The sequence below is a fragment of the Choristoneura fumiferana genome, chromosome 12 (assembly GCF_025370935.1).
Source record: "Choristoneura fumiferana chromosome 12, NRCan_CFum_1, whole genome shotgun sequence".
Classification (NCBI taxonomy): domain Eukaryota; kingdom Metazoa; phylum Arthropoda; class Insecta; order Lepidoptera; family Tortricidae; genus Choristoneura; species Choristoneura fumiferana.
Window position 1 is genome coordinate 20945563 of NC_133483.1, and position 23314 is coordinate 20968876.

General features: G+C 39.1%; 1 protein-coding gene across 1 annotated transcript in view; it reads right to left on the bottom strand.

Moving 5' to 3' along the window:
• Positions 1-21766: 21766 nt before the first annotated feature.
• Positions 21767-23314, bottom strand: part of LOC141433732 (dynein axonemal heavy chain 3-like) — a 78700-nt gene continuing 77152 nt past the window's right edge. The window contains exon 6 of the mRNA XM_074095825.1: positions 21767-21843. Coding sequence (XP_073951926.1) covers positions 21767-21843 — 77 coding nt within the window. The remainder of the gene's footprint in view (positions 21844-23314) is intronic.

Sequence of the window (23314 nt, forward strand, 5' to 3'; positions counted from 1 at the left end):
GTTCTCGAGAGATAGCCCTGTGACAGACAGACATAGATAGACTTATAGCGTGAGAGGAGACCTCTGCCCAGCAGTGGGACGTACCTGTAGGCTGGAATGCTGAAATAAGAACAGGGTGTCGTTTGGCACCATGCAGATACGGACCCTAAAAATGAAATCCTTATACGAGTAGAATCACCATTCGACTGTTTTTCTGCCGTTTGCTCTCAAGCTTCGGAACCGATTGAGTTGAAAAAAAAATAGACAACAATAGTCTACCTATTATATTTGCCTATACCTAGTATATTTTATATTAAAAAATCATAAAGCATAACATAATAACTATACGAATTATTTGCGTACGCGCAGTCTGTGACTAACGTCTTCCGTCTGTTCGTTTGTCCATTGTCCCGACCCTATGTCGAATAGGAAGTGACCGTCGGCGAGCTTTTGTTTTATGAAAATTATCTCCTAAGAAAATATACAAGATATTAATTTTAACATCGTACTTTAGGGTATGTTTTGATTAGAAATTCGATGTATAGTTGACCAAATAAGTGCTTAACATTTTTATCTTAATCTGTAATATTCCTATCCTGTATCAAAAAAACAACAATAAAGCTGACTTTTATATTAACTTGTAGGAGAAAATGGTATATAAAGATGATAGTTATTATTCAGATTTTGTTCGTTCTCTTGTAATAGTCAATTAGGTGTACAATAGTGTACATATGTACACTTTACAAGGCGTTAATGAAATAACTGAAAACCTGAAAGTAGTTGGTTTAGAATCGAAAGTAGAATCGATTACACTTTATTTTAATGCAGGTTGTGTGTGTTTTTTAACCCTCACGCAAAAAGAGGGGTGTTATAAGTTTGACCGCTATGTGTGTCTGTCTGTGGTACCGTAGCTCTTAAACGGGTGAACCAATTTGAATGAGATTTTCTTTATTTGAAAGCAGGATTTCTAGCAATAGTTCTTAGACACATTTTATCAAAATCGGTTTAGCCGTTTTTGAGATATTGAGCTTTGAAGTCGTTTGAAGAGCGTTGACAATGTCGGAGACTTTCAAACTTTTTGTTGGTTATTTTAATTTATTTTCAGTGTGTCCAGTTTTAAAATTACTAACGCAGTATTCGCCAATTAAATGTTTTAGCGAGCTTGCATTGGAACTATTTAGATCTTAATTTAATACAGACAACTGACCAGCAGAATAACGAGTGTAGAATTAGAAATTAAGCAGAATATCTGAGTAACAGACATATTTTTTTTTAATAATTAAGTAATTTAAAAGTAACACAATAAACCAACTCAAAATAGAAAAGCTGTTGGGGTGTCCGACGTTTTCAGTATATTATTAACACCCAGTAAGTATACAGTGTGTTACCGACAACCAGGCTATTTTTATGGGAGGTTAAAGTAACGTATTTCTGTAACTTACCATAACATTAATTTAATAAATAAACAAAAATCCAAACTTTTTTAACTTTCTAACAAAGTTATAGGTAATCTCTTGCCAGCAATGTACCTACACCAAAGTAAATTGACAAGTAATAAATAATCAAAGTATTTGTCGGCTTTCATTTACACTTACTAATCAATTCACTTTGCTGTACATTGCTGGCAATTTTAATTTTGTCAGAAAGTTAACAAAATCTGAATTTTAGTTTATTCATTAAATTATGGTTAAGTTACAGAAATACGTTACTTTAACCTCCCTTAAAAAAGCGTGGCTGCCGGTAAAACACTATACCTTTACATAAAAGTCCTAAGCAAGAACGCGTTTTAAAGAATAAACATTATCTTCCTCAAGAATCCATTACTCCACAACACCCGCCACCCAGACAGCTTCATTATCTCACCAACAAATCGCACTCATAAATCAAAATTAATTTTTAATCGCATCCTAAACGTTACACTTAATTCAATGAAAGCGATCCGTATCAGTTTATCTGTTCGCCCCAGCTTCCCCATTTACATCTAAATGCATACAAATCTGTATGGAGCCCCGGGTCCTTGTATGAAACCCTTGTATGGCACCCTTACGGAACCATCGGTTCCGGGTCACGTGTCTACCGGGGAAAATCGGTTAAAGAGCGTCATTCCTTCACGGTTAATAAAGTCACAATCTTCACAATACAAAAACAGGCTGGCTGGAAACAACGCCCTTGTTGTTAAAAAAAGATGGTTCCGTGCAACTATTTTATTTAAAAGTGCGAGGCAGTTAAGCATTGGTAGTAAATAAATAAATAAATGAATATCACGGGACAATTCACACCAATTGACCTAGTCCCAAAGTAAGCTTAGCAAAGCTTGTGTTATGGGTACTAAGCAACGGATAAAATATAATTTATAGATATATACATACTTAAATACATATTAAACACCCAAGACCCGAGAGCAAACATTCGTATTTTTCATAGAAATATCTGCCCCGACACGGGAATCGAACCCGGACCTCAAGCTTCGTAGTCAGGTTCTCTAACCACTAGGCCAGCTGGTCGTCTAAACCTGCTGCCTGCTGCCTGCTGGTCGGTAGTAGTATCTTTAAATAAAAGTTTACTTGTCGTTTAATGTACGATTACTTCTGTTTTGGAAGTCAACAACTTCCTGTATATTGAGTCATATATTATTCCAGCCAGCACAAACCTTCTGAGTAAGTTTTTTATAATAGCAGTCACAGAAACAAATTGCTGAATAAGACTACCGTAATTAGCTGATTTGGCGCTTACTCAGACGTTACTCAAGCAATTTGGGCACAAAATTATACCGCTAATAGCTGAGTAATAGCAATATAACACATGAATAAGTTTTGAATAATTGTACGACAAGCTGAGTATCTTCTGCATAAAAGCATTTTGTTCTTTTATGCAAATATTACAGCTCTGTTATCCAGAAGATGAATGAATGATGAATGAACTATATGCTTAGTCCTTCAAAGCTCAGATATTCAGATGATACACAGCTTTAAGCTTATTTCAGAACATTTATCAAGAATTTATTCTAATTAAATTTGAAGTTGACATAATCGAACACAAAAATAAATTAAAAAGTCACGCGTTGTTTGGTGAGTGACAGCAGCAGAAAATAAATGGCCAAATTTTAATGTCCTAAATTATGCTTTAGCTGCTATATAGGCTCAAGAGTCTTATGTGACTCGCTTTTGAAGAAAAAATTGTGCTATTTCTTAGGTTTGTGACCTTACGTCCGTTGGGCCCCACGTTTAGGGCCATCCTTAAATTTAGGTAAAAATAAGTCAATATAAAGAAATGTACAAAAATTGATCGTTTAAATAATATAATATAAAATATAATTATCAAATATAAATTATATACCTATTAAATATTGTAGATATAAGATAAAAAGACCACTCGAAAAAAAAATGACGGTCGAAAATTATACAGGTTTTATTTGTTCATCTATGCCACCAATACAACTGAAATCCTACTAAAATTAAGCGTACCTTTCTACGAAGAAATCGTCATCATTTCCACATCACGCGGTGACTTGCAAAACTGAAGCAAAGAACCCTCAAGCGGAACCCCAACACTAGGGAACAGATTCCAAATTTGAATTTGATTATCGAAGTGTGCCATCCATTTGTCATTTGTAACGCGGCGCGCTAATATTGTAATCTTGTAAATGCACTAGAGCACCGTATTTTGTTTTTTTCTCATAACATAAACTACTATTTTTCTTGCTTTGCTATCTGAACGAAATATTTTTACATTGATGAAGGTAACACCGATCTCTTTGTCCTGGTGCTCAAGAGGTGCTTAATTATGAAACATTTTCAACCACTATTAAAACTCAATCAAATAAGTGTAAGTTTGTAAGTAACCAAACCATGAGCTGTAAATTCCTATAATTTTTTTTTGTACTTATTTGCGGTGTGCAATAAAGAATATTTGAATTGTATTGTAATTTTCAAACATCTTCTAAAGAAGTACTTTTTTCGTTAAGGCTGTGACAATGTGTGATTATCCTCTACCCTCATCCTCGTAATATCAAACTACCCGCTATTCCCCGTACTCTACGACAAGCGCCGGATCACTGTGCTTCCGAATACCGAACTGAGCGCGCGCGTCACGTGACTGAGCCAGAAATTTGGCCAAATTCTATGTTTTGTGAACTGCCTTGTGAATAGTGTGTGTGTCCGCCGATAGACATCATTCCGGGCCCGTTACAAGACCACGAACTATTTTGGATAATTGTGAGCTGGGACCGACCCACATCAGCCGTGAGTACCACCCTGATCCTGTCTTTTCCCTCGTCCAGTACACATTGTCACAAATTTGGTGGAGGTGCGCAAGCCCCTAGTTAAATATAGATGGATCAAATCATTTTTTTCCTCATTTTCTAAAATCCAAACCTCGCTCACTCCAGCTCGACCCATTTCCCGATTGAAATTCAAATCTCCGTACGCTTAAAACTCAAAATATGCGTCTTCAAATTCGCTAATGTTGGCAAACTCGCGACAAAGCTTAATGTATGCTTCGAATATTGCCGCCACAGTCCGCTTATTATTTTCCACTTTAAAATAATGTTGCACTTGGCACTGCATCATCATCATCATCATCATCAGCCTACAGCAGTCCACTGCTGGACATAGGCCTCTTCCATGGCACGCCACAACACTCTGTCTTCAGCCCCTCGCATCCATCCGCCGCCAGCGATCCTCTTAAGGTCATCCGTCCACCGTGCCTCAGGACGCCCTACACTACGTTTTCCCGTCCGTGGTCTCCATTCGAGGACCCGTCTGCTCCACCGTTCATCGGTCCTGCGACAGACGTGGCCAGCCCAACGCCACTTCAACGAACTAATTCTCTGAGCAATGTCAATGACTTTCGTTCTTTGTCGAATAATGTGATTTCGGATTGTATCCTTCAAAGAAACCCCTAGCATTGCTCTTTCCATAGCCCGCTGAGCGACCTTGAATTTGTGGCACTGCATACTTAATTTTAAACATTTTTTTAATTTAATATCTATAAAACATTACTGTGACTGACTGACTGAATGACTGACTGACAGATAACGTATAGCCTAAACTCCTGGTGCAAGAGACTTTTTGCCATACATGTAGGTCTACGGTCCTCTAACGTTAGCAGAGCCTTGAGCGACTGATTAGCGCTAACAGACGTTTATGAATCATGTTTTTTAGCATCGGGCCTTCAAGGAGCCTTCAAGGAGGCTCTAACTTTTTATGAATAAGACTGTTTGTGTTTGTACCTACTAGCCGCGAAATCTCTTTACTACTTTTTAGGATTCCGTACCCATAGGGTGCCATCGGAACCCTATTACTGAGACTACGTGTTCAGTCTGTCTGTTTGTCTATCCTGTCTGTCCGTCCGTCTGTCACAAGGCTCTATCTCTTGAGTTGTAATAGTTAGACTCTTGAAATTTTCACAGATTATGGATTGTTCTGGCCGCTATAACGACAAATAATAAAAACCGAATAAAATAAATATTTAAAGGAGCCCCCCATACAACAAATGTAATTGTTTTGCCGTTTTTTGCTTGATATTAATAACGGCAACAGATAGACGCTTAAAATATTCACAGAATCTTTAGTTGTATAATCACTTTGAAAATAAATAATGAAATTAAAATAAAATACCTAAATCTCTGTTCTTTATTTTATTGTATTTTAATTTTGTAATTTGTATGGACCTGGTCTGAAAATAAAATTATTATTATTATTATTAAATACTTAAGGGGGGCTCCCATACAACATAATTGATTTTTTGCCATTTTTTGCTAATGTCTAATTTTGTATAGATAATGGTACGGAACTCTTCGTGCGCGAATCTGACTCGCATTTGGCTGGTTTTTATTTTTAGGTTAAGCGGTATCATCGACGAAATAATATTGTAGTCACAGGTTTATATGGACCTGTGATTGTAGTCAACGTCAAAGGTAGTATTCAAAGGTTGCAAGTGGCACAGACTGTTATGCCAGCGCGGTACACATCCATATTAATTTTAACCATATTTCATTGTATTTAATTCATATGCTAAATAGACGGCATCGTTTGGCCCGGAACTGTTAGTTATGATTTGTAAGGGACGGTATATTTTAAGTCGATAACTGTATTTAACAAACAAACATACGACCTTGATAAATATACAAAAATAACCATGATATATAATTATATATAATAAATTTCTGTAACAGTACATTGTGTCTTAAGGGTGGTAAATAAGGAATTACGAACGAGAGTCTATTAGAAGCCCGAAGAAGTAGAAGACTGAGGGCTTTTATGAGTCGATGTTCGTAATTCTAGTACCGCCCGTGCGACATACAATGTTTTTCATCACATACTAATATTTTTTCATAAATTGCCGATACCGCTGATTGAGCTCTTGGCAGCGCCTACTCCTCATGAGTGTACATACGAACACTCACAAACCTTCACCTACTTTATTAAAATTAAAATAGCCATTTTAATATAATGTTTCAATAATGGATACAGCCTTATAACTCGCTTTCCGCCAAATATATTACGTTGCAAAATGTAAATAAGACGAAATAAATCTTTCCCAAACAACCGTCTGCTAATGCAGAAATGCTTTGAAATTAAATGTACTCGAAATAAAATACGTTTTGTTAAAGTTGCAGGATTAATTTTATTTACGTATTTTAGGTACGTTTTAACTCTATTGTTTGTGTTAAAAGCTGTAGTTTTAAATCTGTTTGAGGATGTTTTGGTTGGATGTGGAAAAACTAGTGTTAAGCTATGTTTAGACCTGCAAAAAAATCGTGCTAGTTGCATTACATTGCGGGGCCGTAAAGCCAACGAGTTTGTAGTAGTCAATCGAGCGCCGCAATCAAATGCAACGTGCATGATTATTCTTGCAGGTTTAAACTGTGCTTTACAACGTGACTTAGACTTTGAATTACTACTTAAATTCTTGTAGTAATAAAACACCAATTTTTTTCTACCGTCTTCCTACCTATACCTAATCCATAGTAATATTATAAATGCGAAAGTGTGTGTGTGTTTGTATGTTTGTCCGACTTTCACGTCGAAACGGAGCGACGGATCGACGTGATTTTTCGCATAGAGATAGTTTTTGAGCCGGAGAGTAGCATAGGCAACTTTTTATCCCGGAAAAATGCACAGTTCCCGAGGGAACAGCGCGCGATAACCGAATAAACCGAAGCCGCGGGCATAAGCTAGTCTTTTGTATTTTTTTAATTATAGTACATTATTAAGTGTTAACACTATGGAAAATGCTTAATAATTGTAAAAGAGTTCAAAAATAGTTTAAAATAAATCGAACCTTACACTGTAACATAAATACGGTTGCTAAATTCAATCCATAACTAACAGGAATGTAAATAAAATGTCACGCCAACAATCAACTAAAGCACATTCTCTGTCAAATAAATCAGACATCAGACATTACTGTCATGCGGCAAGTGATCCTGTTTTATCTAAAGAATGGCTTCTATTGAGATTAACGATATACTGATCAAATGACATGTTTGTTTGTCATTGGAATGAGGTTTTTGGAAAAAATAATATTTTTATCTCCTGATGAAATACTTGTGTACTTAAGTCATTAATTATTATTGTAGATCTGTTTAAAAAACATACATACACTTTCTTTCTTTTTGTTTCTTGCCGGGTTCTTTTCGAAATAGTTTTTTCCGAATTTTTTTTGTTTGACATTTATAAGTGTTTATTATAGCCTAAATTAAATAAAGATAGTTACTAGTTAGTCTTGGTGGTGGTTGCTGGTTGGGAAGTCGTGGTGGCCAAGTGGTTTGACCTATGGCCTCTCAAGCAGAGGATCGTGGGTTCAAATCCCGGCTCGCACCTCTTGAGTTTTTCGAAATTCATGTGCGAAATTGCATTTTAAATTTACCACGAGCTTTGCGGTGAAGGAAAACATCGTGAGGAAACCTGGACAAGCCTGCGAAGCAATTCAATGGTGTGTGTGAAGTTCCCAATCCGCACTGGGCCCGCGTGGGAACTACGGCCCAAGCCCTCACATTCTGAGAGGAGGCCTGTGCCCAGCAGTGGGACGTATATAGGCTGGGATGAGTTAGTCTTGGACTTGGAAGACGAGGGATATTATTTGAGTTCGTCAGCAATATGTGTGGCCGGATGTGGCTCTGAATAGGGAGATGTGGAGGTCAAGAAGGGAGGCCTTTGCCCAGCAGTGGGACACACATAAAGGCCAAAAAAATAGGTACATGTGTTTTTTTATTGTACTAATTGCTGATTGTCCCTACGCATTGTCATGCCATCTATAAAGCACTTCTCCGAAAGTAGGGGGCAATCTTTTCTATGTGGGTTAGTTAGTAGTTAGAAGTAGAACTACCCAAAACATTGATATGATATGGCAAACACATACTGTTGCTAGGAACAAATAATACAAAACAATTACCGAGCAAAGCCGGGGTGTAACGCAAGCGGGCGTATAATTTGCCCGTCGATCCATGCATCAGCCAGTAATGTTCAATTTATGACCCGGGCATCCACTTTTACTATTAGTAGATAAATTTTCGCGTCTTCGAAGATTGGTGATATGATCACAATCATTTATTGAATGTCAGCCATTTTGAGTTACTGCCTTTTAAGTAAATATCAGAATCTGATTTGGTTGAGTTTTATTGAAAAGTATAATTTTTCCGCGGCTATGCACCCGTGAACCATTAAATCTGGCTGTTGAATTTACTATATTCCCATGGGAATTCGCAAAAATTTAAATGTAGATTTCATTAACGTTTGCATGGTATTAGACACCTGTGACAAATTAACGTAAAAAGTAGCCTATGTGTTATTCCAGACGTTCGGCTATCTACATACAAATAAACGCATAAGTCACGTCTTTTGTCGAGTTTAGCTTTTTATGTTGGGAACTAATTCGTATATATTCTAGTCTAGACTTTGAGAGGCTGCAATTGCATAAAATCCAGGGTCTGATGATGTCCTCCATGTCGTGTCCGACAACGGCGAACCTTTAGGCTTGTTTATTATGTGCCCGAATATGGCTGGAAAAGCCAAACTTAGTCTTAAACGTCCTATTACAGGGCGCGCAATGTAATTGACCACTATCATTATACGTGTAAGTGTAGAAAGGTCTCGGGCGGGTCTATATAGTAATTAGCAGGAGGTCATACACTACAAAAGGGCAAAATATTCTGAAGTCATTAACCCGACCCCCGAATTACCTCGCGTAAAACTATAAACTTCAAAACAAAAGTGCCCCCATAACTCACGGAACTATGTAATTCCTGTCACTACGCCGGTAAGGTTTTAAGACAATGCGATCCAATATTCGGGGTGGCCCTTCCGCGGATCCTTTTGTACATGGAGATAGGCCCAGGAAATCGTTAAGATTTATCATCGTTATCATCAGCCGGAAGACGTTCACTGCTGAACAAAGGCTTCTTTAGAGCTCCACAATGAACGACAACTCGCCACTTGCACCGGTTGCCCGCAACTCCCACGCTGTCGTCAGGCCTTGTGTGAGGCCTGCCAACGATTCGTCTTCGGGTTCGTGGTCGCCACTCGAGGACTTTTCCCCCACAACAACTGCGGACGTGGGGGCACGTAAAATTCGTCGCACGCGACTTGTGCAGTCAACGCTGCTCATACTATTTTTCAATAGGGGGCGCAAACCATACAACACTAACATCCACCAGCCCGTGCTAGTGCTTAGTTTAAAGCCCAATTCATACTGCAAGCGGAGAGGACTACGTACGGCCTCACAGTCAGTTTAACGGATCGGCTGCATGAAAATAGGTACATACTTCCACCGAACCTCTATAACTATGAATGAAGTAGGTTGATTAAGTTCAACTAAGCCTTAAATGAGTCCGTTCTATTCGCGGTGGAAACCGTGCTTTAGAATAAGACGGGCCCATCTCTTCCTGCGGGTGTCGTAAAAGGCGGCTAAGGGAACTGATGTGAGAGTTGGCAGCAGCGCTCTCTATCACCAAATACGAACCCCGGACTCCAGCTCTGCAGTGTGGAACGCAAGAAAACCACCACACTATCTCAATAAAGTTGTCATGTAGGTTTACTGCACACTGACATAACCCTTCTTCGACCAGGGTAAATAACATCTGAAACTGATGTAAATCTGATGAAAATTTTCAATAGTTGCTAAAAATGAATTATTTTGCGTTGCGTCATCCATCTACAAATACATACAAAAATAAACAAAAGCGAAACAAACACGGTATGCAAGAAATAAAAAACCGTAACGTATTTCCGATTGCAATAAATATCTACATTTCGCGGGGGAAATATTGTTTCTAGGGAATTTATTCAAAAATGTCTTCTGAACATAAAGGCGGGTGTGGCGATAGCGGTAAAATATTGACAATAATACCTAGCAATACTTATGTCAATGGGGAAAAAGAGCTATTACAGTGTTGTGTTACAGATAGCTGTTGGTGGTATTCTATCCAGCATTATCATTTAAAGAAACAAAGAAAGAAATAAATAAATATTTTATTCGGACCCCGCACATTAAATAAAAATCATAATTGAAATACATTAAAAAATAAAAAAGTAAAATAAAAAGAAAAAACAACAATAATATTAAAATAAACCTGCACAAACCTGCGAAGCGATTCAATGGTGCGTGCGAAGTTCCCAATCCGCACTGGGCCCGCGTGGGAACTATGGCCCAAGCCCTCTTGTTCTGAGAGGAGGCCTGTGCCCAGCAGTGGGACGTATATAGGCTGGGATGATGATGATGATGATTAAAATAAAAGGAAGTATGCATAATAGGTATGCGAAATCGCGAAGCGGCCCCATCTCAGCATAGTGTTGGCCGTATAGGGTATTTATTCGTTCTTTACCTCAAAAGCATAAATTCATGGTAGCGATTCACCGAATCGCATTTCACCTCGATCGTATATTTAATTATAGCGTTGTGTCACAATAATTTTTTTAGTCGCTATTAATTTTTGAGAGCCGTGGTGGCCTAGTGGTTTGACCTATCGCCTCTCAAACAGAGGATCGGGGTTTCAAACCCCGGCTCGCACCTCTGAGTTTTTCCAAATTCATGTGCGGAATTACATTTGAAATTTACCACGAGCTATGCGGTGAAGGAAAACATCGTGAGGAAACCTGCACAAACCTGCGAAGCAATTCAATGGTGCGTGTGAAGTTCCCAATCCGCACTGGGCCCGCGTGGGAACTATGGCCCAAGCCCTCTTGTTCTGAGAGGAGGCCTGTGCCCAGCAGTGGGACGTATATAGGCTGGCATGATGATGATGATTAATTTTACCTCGATCGTGCATTTAAGTATCGCGTTGGGTCTCAGTCGTGGTTTTTTAGTCGCTATTAGTTTTATTCGCATTCCACCTCTATCGTGTATTAGTGTATTTTAGTGCAAACATCAATTAACGCGTCAAATTAATTAGAGTCCCAAGCCAACATCGATCGCGGCGAAATGCGTCTAGGGTAAAATACTACACGAAAAATGAGATGATACAAAATTATACAAATGTAAAAAGCTACGCGAGAAATTGCGTCAAGTACAAGATTCTATTGAAATTTTGTTAGTTCGAGGCGAAATGCTATTCGGTAAATCATCATCATCATCATCATCATCCCAGCCTATATACGTCCCACTGCTGGGCACAGGCCTCCTCTCAGAGCAAGAGGGCTTGGGCCATAGTTCCCACGCGGGCCCAGTGCGGATTGGGAACTTCACACGCACCATTGAATTGCTTCGCAGGTTTTGTGCAGGTTTCCTTACGATGTTTTCCTTCACCGCAAAGCTCGTGGTAAATTTCAATTTCAAATGTAATTCATGAATTTCGAAAAACTCAGAGGTGCGAGCCGGGGTTTGAACCCACTTTGAGGCGAAATGCTATTCGGTAAATCGCTACAAGGAAATTCTTTTGAGGTAAAAGACTAAAAAATGATGGAGCACCACCTTACAGTAATTTAGTTCTAAACGAAAGGACACCGAAAAGGGGCATTCACTCAACATATTTTATGTTGCTTGCTGCACGTTCACGTTATATTATAACGAAATGAGGCCGTGGAAGTATAGTGATCTTTGGCCTCTCAAGCAGACGATCGTGGCCTCGAGCCTGGGCTCACCTCTGAGTTTTTTAGAGGTTATGTGCGGAATTGCACATTAAATTTACCACGAGCATGGTGAAAGAATCCTCGCCGTGAGGACATCTGCGAATAGATCCACTGGCGTAAAGTTGCCATACAGCACTTGGTCAGCGTCGGAACTACGGCCGAACTACTCCCATTCTGAGAGCGCCAATAATGTGTGGCACCATTTATAACAACTATCATAAGTCACACAATCTTAACTTCATTGGCTAGATTGATTTCTCAAAAGCACTTTTTAAAATTTTTCCAAATCTGAAATAAAAACAATAATTATCATTTTTATTTCCCTATTTTTTCTAAGACAACAATAAAAGTAATACCTATAGTTCAAACCATACCTTTCATCATCAATACTTAAATTACTTCGACATTTTGACCTAATTGTAGACCGTGGTACTCGTATATTAAATACAGGGTGCGACATTAATGAGCGAAGCACCTACCTAACCTATTTTTTCATGCAATTTTGAAAAACCGCGAATTAATTCAAAAACACAAAGGCCAATACTGTCAACGGACATGATTCTGCGGACAATACAGCGTCATGAAAGCTTTTTTCAGCGAGCGCCGGCCGTGAGCCGCCGGGAACGCCGCGGTACTTTGAAAACTCGCTCGAGTCTCACTCGATATGACGTAGTTTTATAGCTTTTATAACATCATCAGTACACGACAGACTACTGCTAGACTAGCTTCGATCTCTTATGAAGAAGAAGAAGAAGGAAGATTTTTATCTGGGTAAAGTTCTGCTATGTGTGTGTGTGTGTGCTGGTTTTATGACACGCTACTGAGGTCAAAGTTCCAATGATTGTTACCACGTTTGGTAAGTCAACCAATCAGAGCTGGCAGTTTCCTCGCTCAACGCATCAGTCTTGCGATCCAGCGGGGAAATGCTGCCAGCATCTTTGGTACCATGCCGCAGGGTCCATTTTTAGATTTAATATAATTTTAGTTTATTTAATTTTATTGTACATAATATACCTTTTTTATAGTTGGACCTGTATTGCTCTGAAAATAAATTGAATTAGTCAACCAATTATAAAACAGTATTAATTAATCAGTCTGATTTTTTCTGCCGTAATTTCTGTATCGTTGGTTATTTTGTACAGGTGCCGCATTTTGAAACAATCCCGCAGGATCCCTTGCTAACTAGCTCATTCAAAGAGAACTTATAAATTATTTTTTATCCATAGTGTTAGCAAAACAAGTTTTATGCTTAGCTATTTAAGAGTTGGAGCACGGTTGCAGCTTTTTGTAAATATCACTAATATTTTTTGCACACGGGCAACATACTTTTAACGGGAAAAACAACTGCATAGTCGACGCCAAGCGCTGGCAGCCGTTGAAGCATTGGCGGCAACCGTTGACGCTTTGGCTGTAATGGCTGTATCCGTTGACGAATTGACAGCATCCGTTGACGCATTGGCTGTATCCGTTGACGAATTGACAGCATCCGTTGACGCATTGGCTGCATCCGTTGACGCTTTGGCTGTATCCGTTGACGAATTGACAGCATCCGTTGACGCATTGGCTGCATCCGTTGACGCTTTGGCTGTATCCGTTGACGAATTGACAGCATCCGTTGACGCATTGGCTGCATCCGTTGACGCTTTGGCTGTATCCGTTGACGAATTGACAGCATCCGTTGACGCATTGGCTGCATCCGTTGACGCTTTGGCTGTATCCGTTGACGAATTGACAGCATCCGTTGACGCTTTGGCTGTATCCGTTGACGAATTGACAGCATCCGTTGACGCATTGGCTGCATCCGTTGACGCACTGGCGGCTACTCATCTAAAATCTTTTATTTAAATCACATTTCCATTAAATTACAGATTGATTCAGAATTTAATGTGAGGTTCCAGCAATACTAGACCAGCATTAAAAGTTTTCTAGCGTCCATTTGTTTCAGAATTATTACGCCATTTTTTTTCTCGTTTAATATCAACGTGAATTAAACCCGTGGTAGCGCAACAGGAAACAATACTCGATCCACTGAATTAATGACTACACGCTCCATAGTCAGGGGCGCACGGCGGATTTTGTTTAAACGAATTTAATTACAATTGGCATATTAAATGCTTCCGTTGGGGTTCACTTGTTAAACTAGGTATCACTAGGGTTTGTAAGAATTTTAAAGTTCAAGAGCATATTCAGCCTTAAGGTCCTACGCTAGCTAGAAAAAAAAACAGCCAAGAGCGTGTCGGACACGCCTGAAATAGGGTTCCGTAGCCATTACGATAAAATTAAGTCATATTTTTCTAAGGATTTCGTAGTTTGTACCTTAGGCTGCTATTTACTCTGAAACTACTAATAATTCTCAAGAAAACTTAACCGTTATAGTTTTCCTTGTAAGTTTTATATACTTTTACTACCATCCTGACTTTTTTCAAACTTTTCCGCCCACCGGTTTAGATTTTAGAGGGCGGGGGACGCTCGATTTTAATGAAAATTTGCATTTTAAAGTTGAATATTTTGCAAACAAATCACTGAATCGATAAATCGCTTTAGCAACCCCGTAATTATTTTAAAAGACCTATCTAACGATAACCCACACTACAAGGTTGGATGAAACAAAAAAAAATCACCATCAATTTCTTTGCTCACCCGCGACCTTATGATAGCTAAGTTTATGCAAGATATGCGTGTTCATGCAGTTCCTCCACCTCCACCGCCATACTACCAGAGCTGGTAGTATGGTGTACGGTTGTGTTGCTCTGAAGATGAGCTCTGGTTGAGTTCAAAACGTGTCAGTTTATTGTGATGGTAGTAATAGATGAGTTTGTGTGATTTGTGTGTGTTCTTGCATAAATAGCTATCATAGGTCGCGGGAGAGCAAAGTAATTATCTTAGTTCATTTATATGGACCTCCGTAAAGTAACTCCTGATTCAATAAAGTAATAATCTGCTGACATAGTCATGTCCGCAACTAAACCTAGTACAGACATGTGAAAATTTTGTCCGGTTTAGAACGGACCGTACCGGAAAAGGCAGCATTAGAACGGCGGCCGTTCCGATCATTACGCCGGGCTAGGCCCCGGTACGGCTGTATCCGTTTTTCCGGATTTATAGGCCGTTAGCCAATTAGGGTGTTATGGTATTGAGGTTGGAGCACGTTCGAATGTTTATTTGGTTTAATGAACGAGGATAATTTGATGGTTGTTCCGGGTATACTAATCCCAGTAATATTACAAATGCGATAGTTTGTATGTCTGTTTGTGGAACTATGCAATTATCTGGGATAAAAACTAACCTGTGTTCCCCACGCAAGTTATCTGTACCTATACCAAATTTCATCTAAATTAGTTTATCGGCTTAGTCGTGATGAATTAACAAACAAACAGACTTACAAACTTTCGCATTTATAATGTTAGTGGGATGAGATGTACCTACCTACTATTAAAATAATTCAAGCGGCAGCCGGCGTTACCCGCGGGTGACACTCTTTCCCGTCCCAGATAACACCGACATGGAAATACCGGCCCTGTTTTTTGTGTACACGCCCATAGAAACTGACAGGAGCTTCTATGGGCGTGTACACGAAAACAGGATCGGTATTTCCATCCCGGTATTATCCGGGCCGGGAAAGAATGTCACCCTTACCCGCCATAGTAAACTGCGAAACTTTGTTCAGAGCATAATCGGTGCAACCAACTTCGCCACTAATTAACACGGCGTTAATGACTTATGCCGATCCTGAGACCAGGTTAATAAGGCCTCTGGTTAAATTTCAATTTAATTATGTTTTTGACAGAATTACTAAATTATAAGGAAAATGAGATGTATTTCGTACCTATACGAAAACAAATTATTTTTGTATCTCAGTAGGTATGTAAATATATATATTATTTATATATTTTGAGTGGTCTTTGGGGGCGTAAAACCAATTTAACTATGTCGCATATTTAATAAACGTACGCAAATTTACTTTTTTGTCAGCAATGTTAATAAACTTTACTCACGTGTACTCTTTCTTTGAACAATTAGATACTTCGGTCTCTCCGGTACCTACTATGTAATTATTTAATACATTACCTACTCAATAACATAAGAACATTAGTGCTTAATACCCACTAGAATGCAGAGTACGTGCTCTCTGGTATGAGTTAAAAAAAATAGTTACCTACTCCTAAATTTTGTTCCAGAAAAAAAAGACACTTAATGAAACTGGCCACTAACAGCAAAAATCATTCAACCGCAAAAAAACAATTCCAATCCTCACATTTGAACCTAAACAAAAACGCATCTAAATTCTAAAATCAGTTCGAACGCGGGTCATTCCGCACTGGGCCCGCGAATTTTAAACGGAAGCAACTATTCAACTCGTTCGCTGCTGCTATCTTATCTTAACGAATCAGTGAGCGCGCGAGTTACGGGCCGCTACGGGAGGCAACCGAACTTCGGATTTGATATTCGAATTCTAAAAACTGGTTGTTAAGGGGACGTTGCTTTAAAAATGTAATCTAAATACATATAAATTTTGCCATAATTATGCAAAAAATAATGAAAACAGGCTTTTAACTAAACCACCGTCCACTGCTAAAAATAAGCTGGATATAGCAAGTTCTCGTTACTATATTCAATAATTATATTATTTTAAGATTAATCAATGCTCCAATTCACGGTAATGTTAAATAGTTCAGAAACTTTCATCTCAAACCACCCGAGTCTGAAAAATCTGTAACCATTGCCCACACAAGTATCACCAGGATTAATATCTGATCTCACCTGATGGTAATTTAAATGTGGCAAAAGATGTAACTCACTGGTTCAGTAACAAACTATTCAATATACTCTGGCTTTTATGTGAACAGAATTACGTAGATATTTTTGAGTAGGTAATTCGGCCTATCAAGTTTACTGCCCGTGACTGTACTAACTTTTTAAAGGTACTCACTCAGTTACTCATACTTTTCCCTTATCGAATATTTATCAACATAACTTCGCTTTAACAGAATTCACCTGCTAATGGCTTATGGAAAAGCACGCCTTTGGTAATATTTCGCACTTGAAGCATTCGAGAGTGTGGTCACGCGTTAATGTAGATACGGCCTAATGTCGAACGTTTCGAATGTTTTCAAACGTTTTTACTCGTCAAATGGAACGGAATGAGAATGTTTTGTTTATGGCCAGCGATAAAGCCGAGGGTGTAACCTGCCAGTGTTTGTGGCTGCTAGATTGACGTTTGCTAGATTAAAAGACGAACGAATATCAGTTGAAGTTTTTTTTTTAATTTGATAGATTCTGTGATATCCATGTGGGCCCATGTGGCCAGTGACCACATTAAGACACTTCAAGACTAACAAAAATAAACCAACAGGTATATGTATTAGCCTAACGAAAATTTTGTTTCTTGCACGCAAATTCAAAACAACATGGTGATTTCCTGCAGACTATACTTGCACTGTATTTATTTCTACAAATCAATCCAATAACTAGCATTGCATAAAGTTCGATTTTTCATATTTGAAATATGAACATTGAACATTGCCAGTAAAAATATGTCTCTAAAATCATAGCAACGTCAAGATAGATAAAAATAACCGAGAGAGACCCTAACAACTAACTTAAGGTCCCAGGTCACGTTCGCAATCGGGGCTGATAATGCGTTAGTTTGTTTTCGAATCTTAATTGGATGTTTAATGTTTAGTTATGTATGTTGTTTACTATCCATATAAGAATCCATATATGTTTCCATGTAGTGCCCACAACATAAACTTCGCATACATATTTGGGACTACGTTTCGTTACATCCTTCAACTCTAAGCTCGAAAATCGCAGTAAAGTTCACGTGTAGAATATAATACCTAGTAAAAAATCCCTAACATAATAAAGTGTAAGTTACTTTTCGCCCTTTAACCGTTTAATATTTATGAGTGTAAATGCATCGGGTTGCTAATGCCGTTGTTTTTAGCGGGCAATTTGTCGAACCCTTTAGGCTAAACGTGCCGAGTTAAGTTGCCGCAGGGTTGCCACTAAAAAATAACCTACCCTAAAAATCGCGTTAGGGAAAAAAAGTAGCAGACTACTTTATGGTTACTCATCAGAGCATCATCTTATTTCGGCTTATACGTCCCACTCTAGTCACAAGCTTCTTCTCAAGATGACAACGTTTACAGTTGAATTGCTTCGCAGGCTTGTTTATGTTTCCACAGTATATGTTTTCACCTTCACTGCAAAGCTCGTGGTAAATTTCAAATGTAATTTCGCACATGAATTTGTACTTTATGCAAATCGGCTAAATAGATTTTCAGATTTATAATCTAACTGATACTACATGGAGTACCTATTTTTTTTTACCCAATAATGTACCCAATTAAACGGTAGTATTTTATGTGGTAACCCTACTCCCGCTAAACAGTAGCGTGCCCATGGATCGCGGCACATCATCTTCTGAAGCAATCTTCGCTAACTGATTTACGCGCCGACACAATGCTAGCCTCGGGCTGTTCACGCTTTGTGGCCGTGGCAACTGGCAACAGTGGCAACTACATTCTAGGTGCAAGTGTGCCACACGCCACATGTTGCCTCGGTTTAAAACTTGTTGATGCGTCTTCTGCCTCTATGTAAAGGAAATAACGGAGCCCTGTAGGATCATTAATCCACGTCACCTTTAGCTTCAGCTAACCACGAACCTATGACAGCGTTCGATTGGGTTCGATTATAAATTATCAGTGCGCATGCGCATGTGACTGCCCCCTACATATGCATCAAAGAGTATTAGTAGCAATATAGAAAAAGAGTGGCAACTCTATGGTCAAATTTGCATGTATGGTAACAAGCGCTATCTGGTAGCTAGCTGAAGAACTAAATCTGACATAACACACACATGTACATGCACGCACACAACCAGTTTAACGTCTATAAAGCCAAGTTTAGACCTGTAAGAAAATTGCGCAAGTTGCATTACATCGCGAGGCCGGAAAGCAAACGAGTTTATGGTGGTCACTTCACTTGGTCACCCAAGCGGAGCAATGTAATACAACTTTAAGAAAACAGCAAAAAACCAGATAAAGTTAAGAATCATCCGCGAAAGCCAGACAGCCAACATACAGCGGAAAGATGGCGGACAGACTGAATTTTTCAAGTCCACGTTTGACACATTTGTCAATTTAGTGCTATCATTTTGTCGCCAGAGGCACTGGCGTGTACGTGAAAAGGTGACGTTTTAAGTGTGCCCCCACTGCATTCAGCCTAGTTTCGAGTCTGACGGAAACTCTGTAGGTTCCTATAAATTATTTTATGAGCAACCGAATCGAGTGCCGTAGTATTCAGACAGAGAGAGAAGGAGAGAGAGAGCGACAGTATAAATTGGGCTCCACCAAGCATAATGTTGCGGCAAGTATTTTCAGTGGGAATCATTTTAAACTAAACACAGTCATTCACAGTCAGTGTTGGCCAATCAAAAGCTAGCAACAACATTTAAGATGATCTTAGCACTGCCACAAACCTGGGGGGCTCCTCAGGTACTTGTCCACCGCCGACGAAGTTCGAGCGAGAAAGCAGCAGAGCGAGAAGCGAGCAGAGCGAGAAGCGAGCAGAGCGAGAAGCGAGCAGAGCGAGAAGCGAGCAGAGCGAGTAACTAGAAACGAGTGGGCGAGCAGTGAAAAGCGAGTGTTCGAGCACGACGGGCGACTACTCGCTCTACTCGCTCGAGCCGGGCAGCCGCCAAGCTAACAGCGCTGAGCGAGTATCGCTGAACTAGTTTTATAGCTCAGCTAGTCTTAGCTCTTGTCGCTGCGACAAATGATGTAAGAGCGAGTTCTCGCCGGCAGTGTGAACCGCCAGCGATCAACTATTAATATATGTGTCTTTTTTACTCACACAGGTTCTTATATCTTTTGTTCGTTTCTTGAGCGAGAAAATAGTCGATAGTCAATCGTTTCCTCGCCGGCGGTGAGACAACTGCCTCAGGATGGCATGGAAGCCATCAGTACTCGCGTCATTTAACTACCCTCAGTTTGCGGGTATTTGCATATTCCAATCTCAACTCGCCCGCGGCTGCGACAGAACGGGACAAATTGACTACAGAGTTTGTTATAAGCGGTATTATAATATTGTTTTCAAGTTTAACCCAAGTTTATAACCGTTTTTGTGATGGAGGAGGACAGAAGTAATAAAATAAAAAGAGAAGCAGAAGCGTTTTGCTAGTAAAAGGGATACGCTTATGCGGATTAAAAGCTATATATTTACTTTCCCTGCTAACTCCGTAAAGCTAGCAATGATAGCTTAATTTAAATCGTAAATAACTTCTAGTGGCCTACTGCGTGCAAGCGGACAAGGTCGCCACTCCTACCGCGCACCGTATTTGCTCTTTTCCTTCCTAAGTAAAACTAGAATTAAGTATAATGTATATTTTCTAGAGTGAACATAATGACCTAATGTTTATTTTATCTAATACACATAGGGTTTCCAGATGGCCGGGACATCCGGGATTGTACCGGAATTACGTGTCTTGTCCCGTGTCCAGGAATTACACTTTAATGTTCCGGATTTCAACTACGAGCTTAGAGCAGGATTGCCTTCCATATTAAAAATATTAAACTGCAGCTAACATTGCCGGCCTGTATTCAGAATGCACATGCCTGAGAACTGTTTTTGAGGTCCTTCCTAAAGACTTACCAAATGACAAAATCTGGGTTCACTTTTTTAAAACGACCAATTGTAACGATTTTGTCAATTTGAAGAAAATAGTTGGTTTTGTGCTAGTATTGATATTTAACTACCGACCTAATTTATAACCCTCGAATTGTCCCGGAAATGAAATGCATGTAGATATATCCGCATAGGCAACCCTAAATACACAGTAGATATAATACATTTTGATATAATGTGTTAAACATGTAAATGCTACATTTACTACAAAGTTACATAAAGTTTTTTCAGAAATTGTGCTACAAAAACGATTATTACTTAAGTCACATTTCGATAAAATAAAAGATAGTTTGATAGTTCCATAATTTTCCTGGTAATCTTACGCTAAGCTTACGCCCTGTAACACATAATATCAATTCACATGATCTAATGTAAAGATAGATAATCTGCAACGACCTATGGTAAGAAGGTAATTGGGGATCTGTTAATTGGCTACCAATGACGCAGGGCGGCGATGGGCGGGCGATTGCAATAGGGCGGACCTGAGTCCGTGAATAACAGCAATCATGTCCAGAATCATTGTCAGAATGTAAATGCGCGATAATCCTCTTCTGTCTCGTGATATATGAAGGTTAGGTACCTAGGCATCGAAATCTATCGTTCAAAAATCCCTAGCTATTCATAGTTTTTTTTTTCTATGTATTTTATGTCTTTTTGTATGTATAATTTGAATTTTACAGCGCATTGGTGTTTACTGTAATGCTGTAATTTTATGTTGGAATAAATAAATATATAAATCTATGTAAGGTACTCATATGTCATCTAGGTCACTGAAAGTTGCAACAGTTTTTATTACCTATAATCAATTACATTAATTAATAAATTGTATGTACGGGACCATACGGAATACGCGCTCTATCACCCCCATCGGAACACACATTGTTACAATAAAAAAAAACACTTCATATTTTTTTCCACGACGCCATTTTAAAATACATATTATATACACACTTTACAAGTTAAAGATATCTTTACACTTTACTATCTTGTCGCTGTAACTTTTGTATAAAATTGTCGCAACAGTTGTACGGTCAAACGACAGTGTCTTTTTCAACCTCGACTTTGGCAGAATCATCGATAGCTTCGATGGAGCTATACCGGGTGTGACCTGTAATGTAATACGAGTAAAATATTAATACATAGATCTTCCTTGTCAACCTGAACAACATTAGTTCAGCAACTTTTAAAAAGAATGGGGTCTGAATTTTCCTTTTTTCATACAAATTTATATACTGCTATCAATGTACGCTATCCTATAACCCAAGTGACGTCGCCTATCACGCTACAAACATCAAGCATTTTGCTTTACATTGCTTCTTCCAATAAACTTAAAAAGTGTAATAAAAATAAAATAAAAACTAATTATTTTTAAAAGTCGCTGAACTAATGTTGTTCAGTTTGAGGAGTATGATCTATGTTCTAATTATTTGCTCATATTACAGGCCACACCCGGTATTTTTACTAAAAATTGAATTGAATTGTGTAAAGTTGTCAGATGGCATACCTCGACTATGCAAAGAGGGCCAATAACATACATACGCTTGCAAAACAACCGTCCTTCACGCAGTCGGGTTAAACAGCAGCGTTCCGTGAATGAACCCAACTACCTACCGAATTCCGAATTCACTTTAATTAAGGGCAGCAAGATAAGCGTATTTTTTTTGAGTTCTGAGTCGCGTAATATCTGCTGCATACGGTTTTATACAAAAGTCCAGCTTGTGCCACACGGCGACTCAAAATGAGTGGTAGGTACACAGAACTTTTGTATGAAACGTAACTTATGTAACCGAAAATACGCAACTCACAAATATTTATTAGTTGTATTTTACTGTTTTTATTATGTTTGGTGGTGGTGCTGTTGGGACCATAAAAAACCATTTTTCTTTCTTTCTTTCGAAAAATTACAATTACCGACGAATTACATTCATACAGGCAAGAAATGATGATATCCGCAGTAGAACTAAGGTTACCGACATAGCTCGAAGAATTGCGAAACTGAAGTGGCAATGGGCGGGGCACATTGCTCGCAGGACTGATGGCCGATGGGGTCAAAGGGTTCTCGAATGGCGTCCGCGGACCGGGAGACGAGCTGTCGGTAGGCCTCCAACAAGATGGAGCGACGACCTGGTTAAGATCGCGGGATCGCGGTGGATGCGAAAAGCACAAGACAGGTCTGAGTGGAGAGCCTTGGGGGAGGCCTATGTCCAGCAGTGGACGTCTTTCGGCTGACATGATGATGATGATGATGAGGCAAGAAGAGCCTCCTTTTTCGAATTGGGTTAAAAACTACAACCGTCTAGCATATTTACGACGTGACAGCCAGCCGGACAAACACAGCACCCATATTTACACAGCTAAACGTCTTTTCCGGCTCACCGGACTCTGAATCATATTTCGTTGTGTAATGAAATTCGTTTGACTCCCCCTTAATATTTACACACACTGCGATTTAAAACGGAGCGTTTTATTTCAGCGTTTTTAGAGCTGACTTTTGAAATCATACTAGAAAGAAAAGATCGGATTTCTTTTATATAAGAGGGGGAAACGAGCATGCGGGTCACCTGATGGGAAGCAACCAC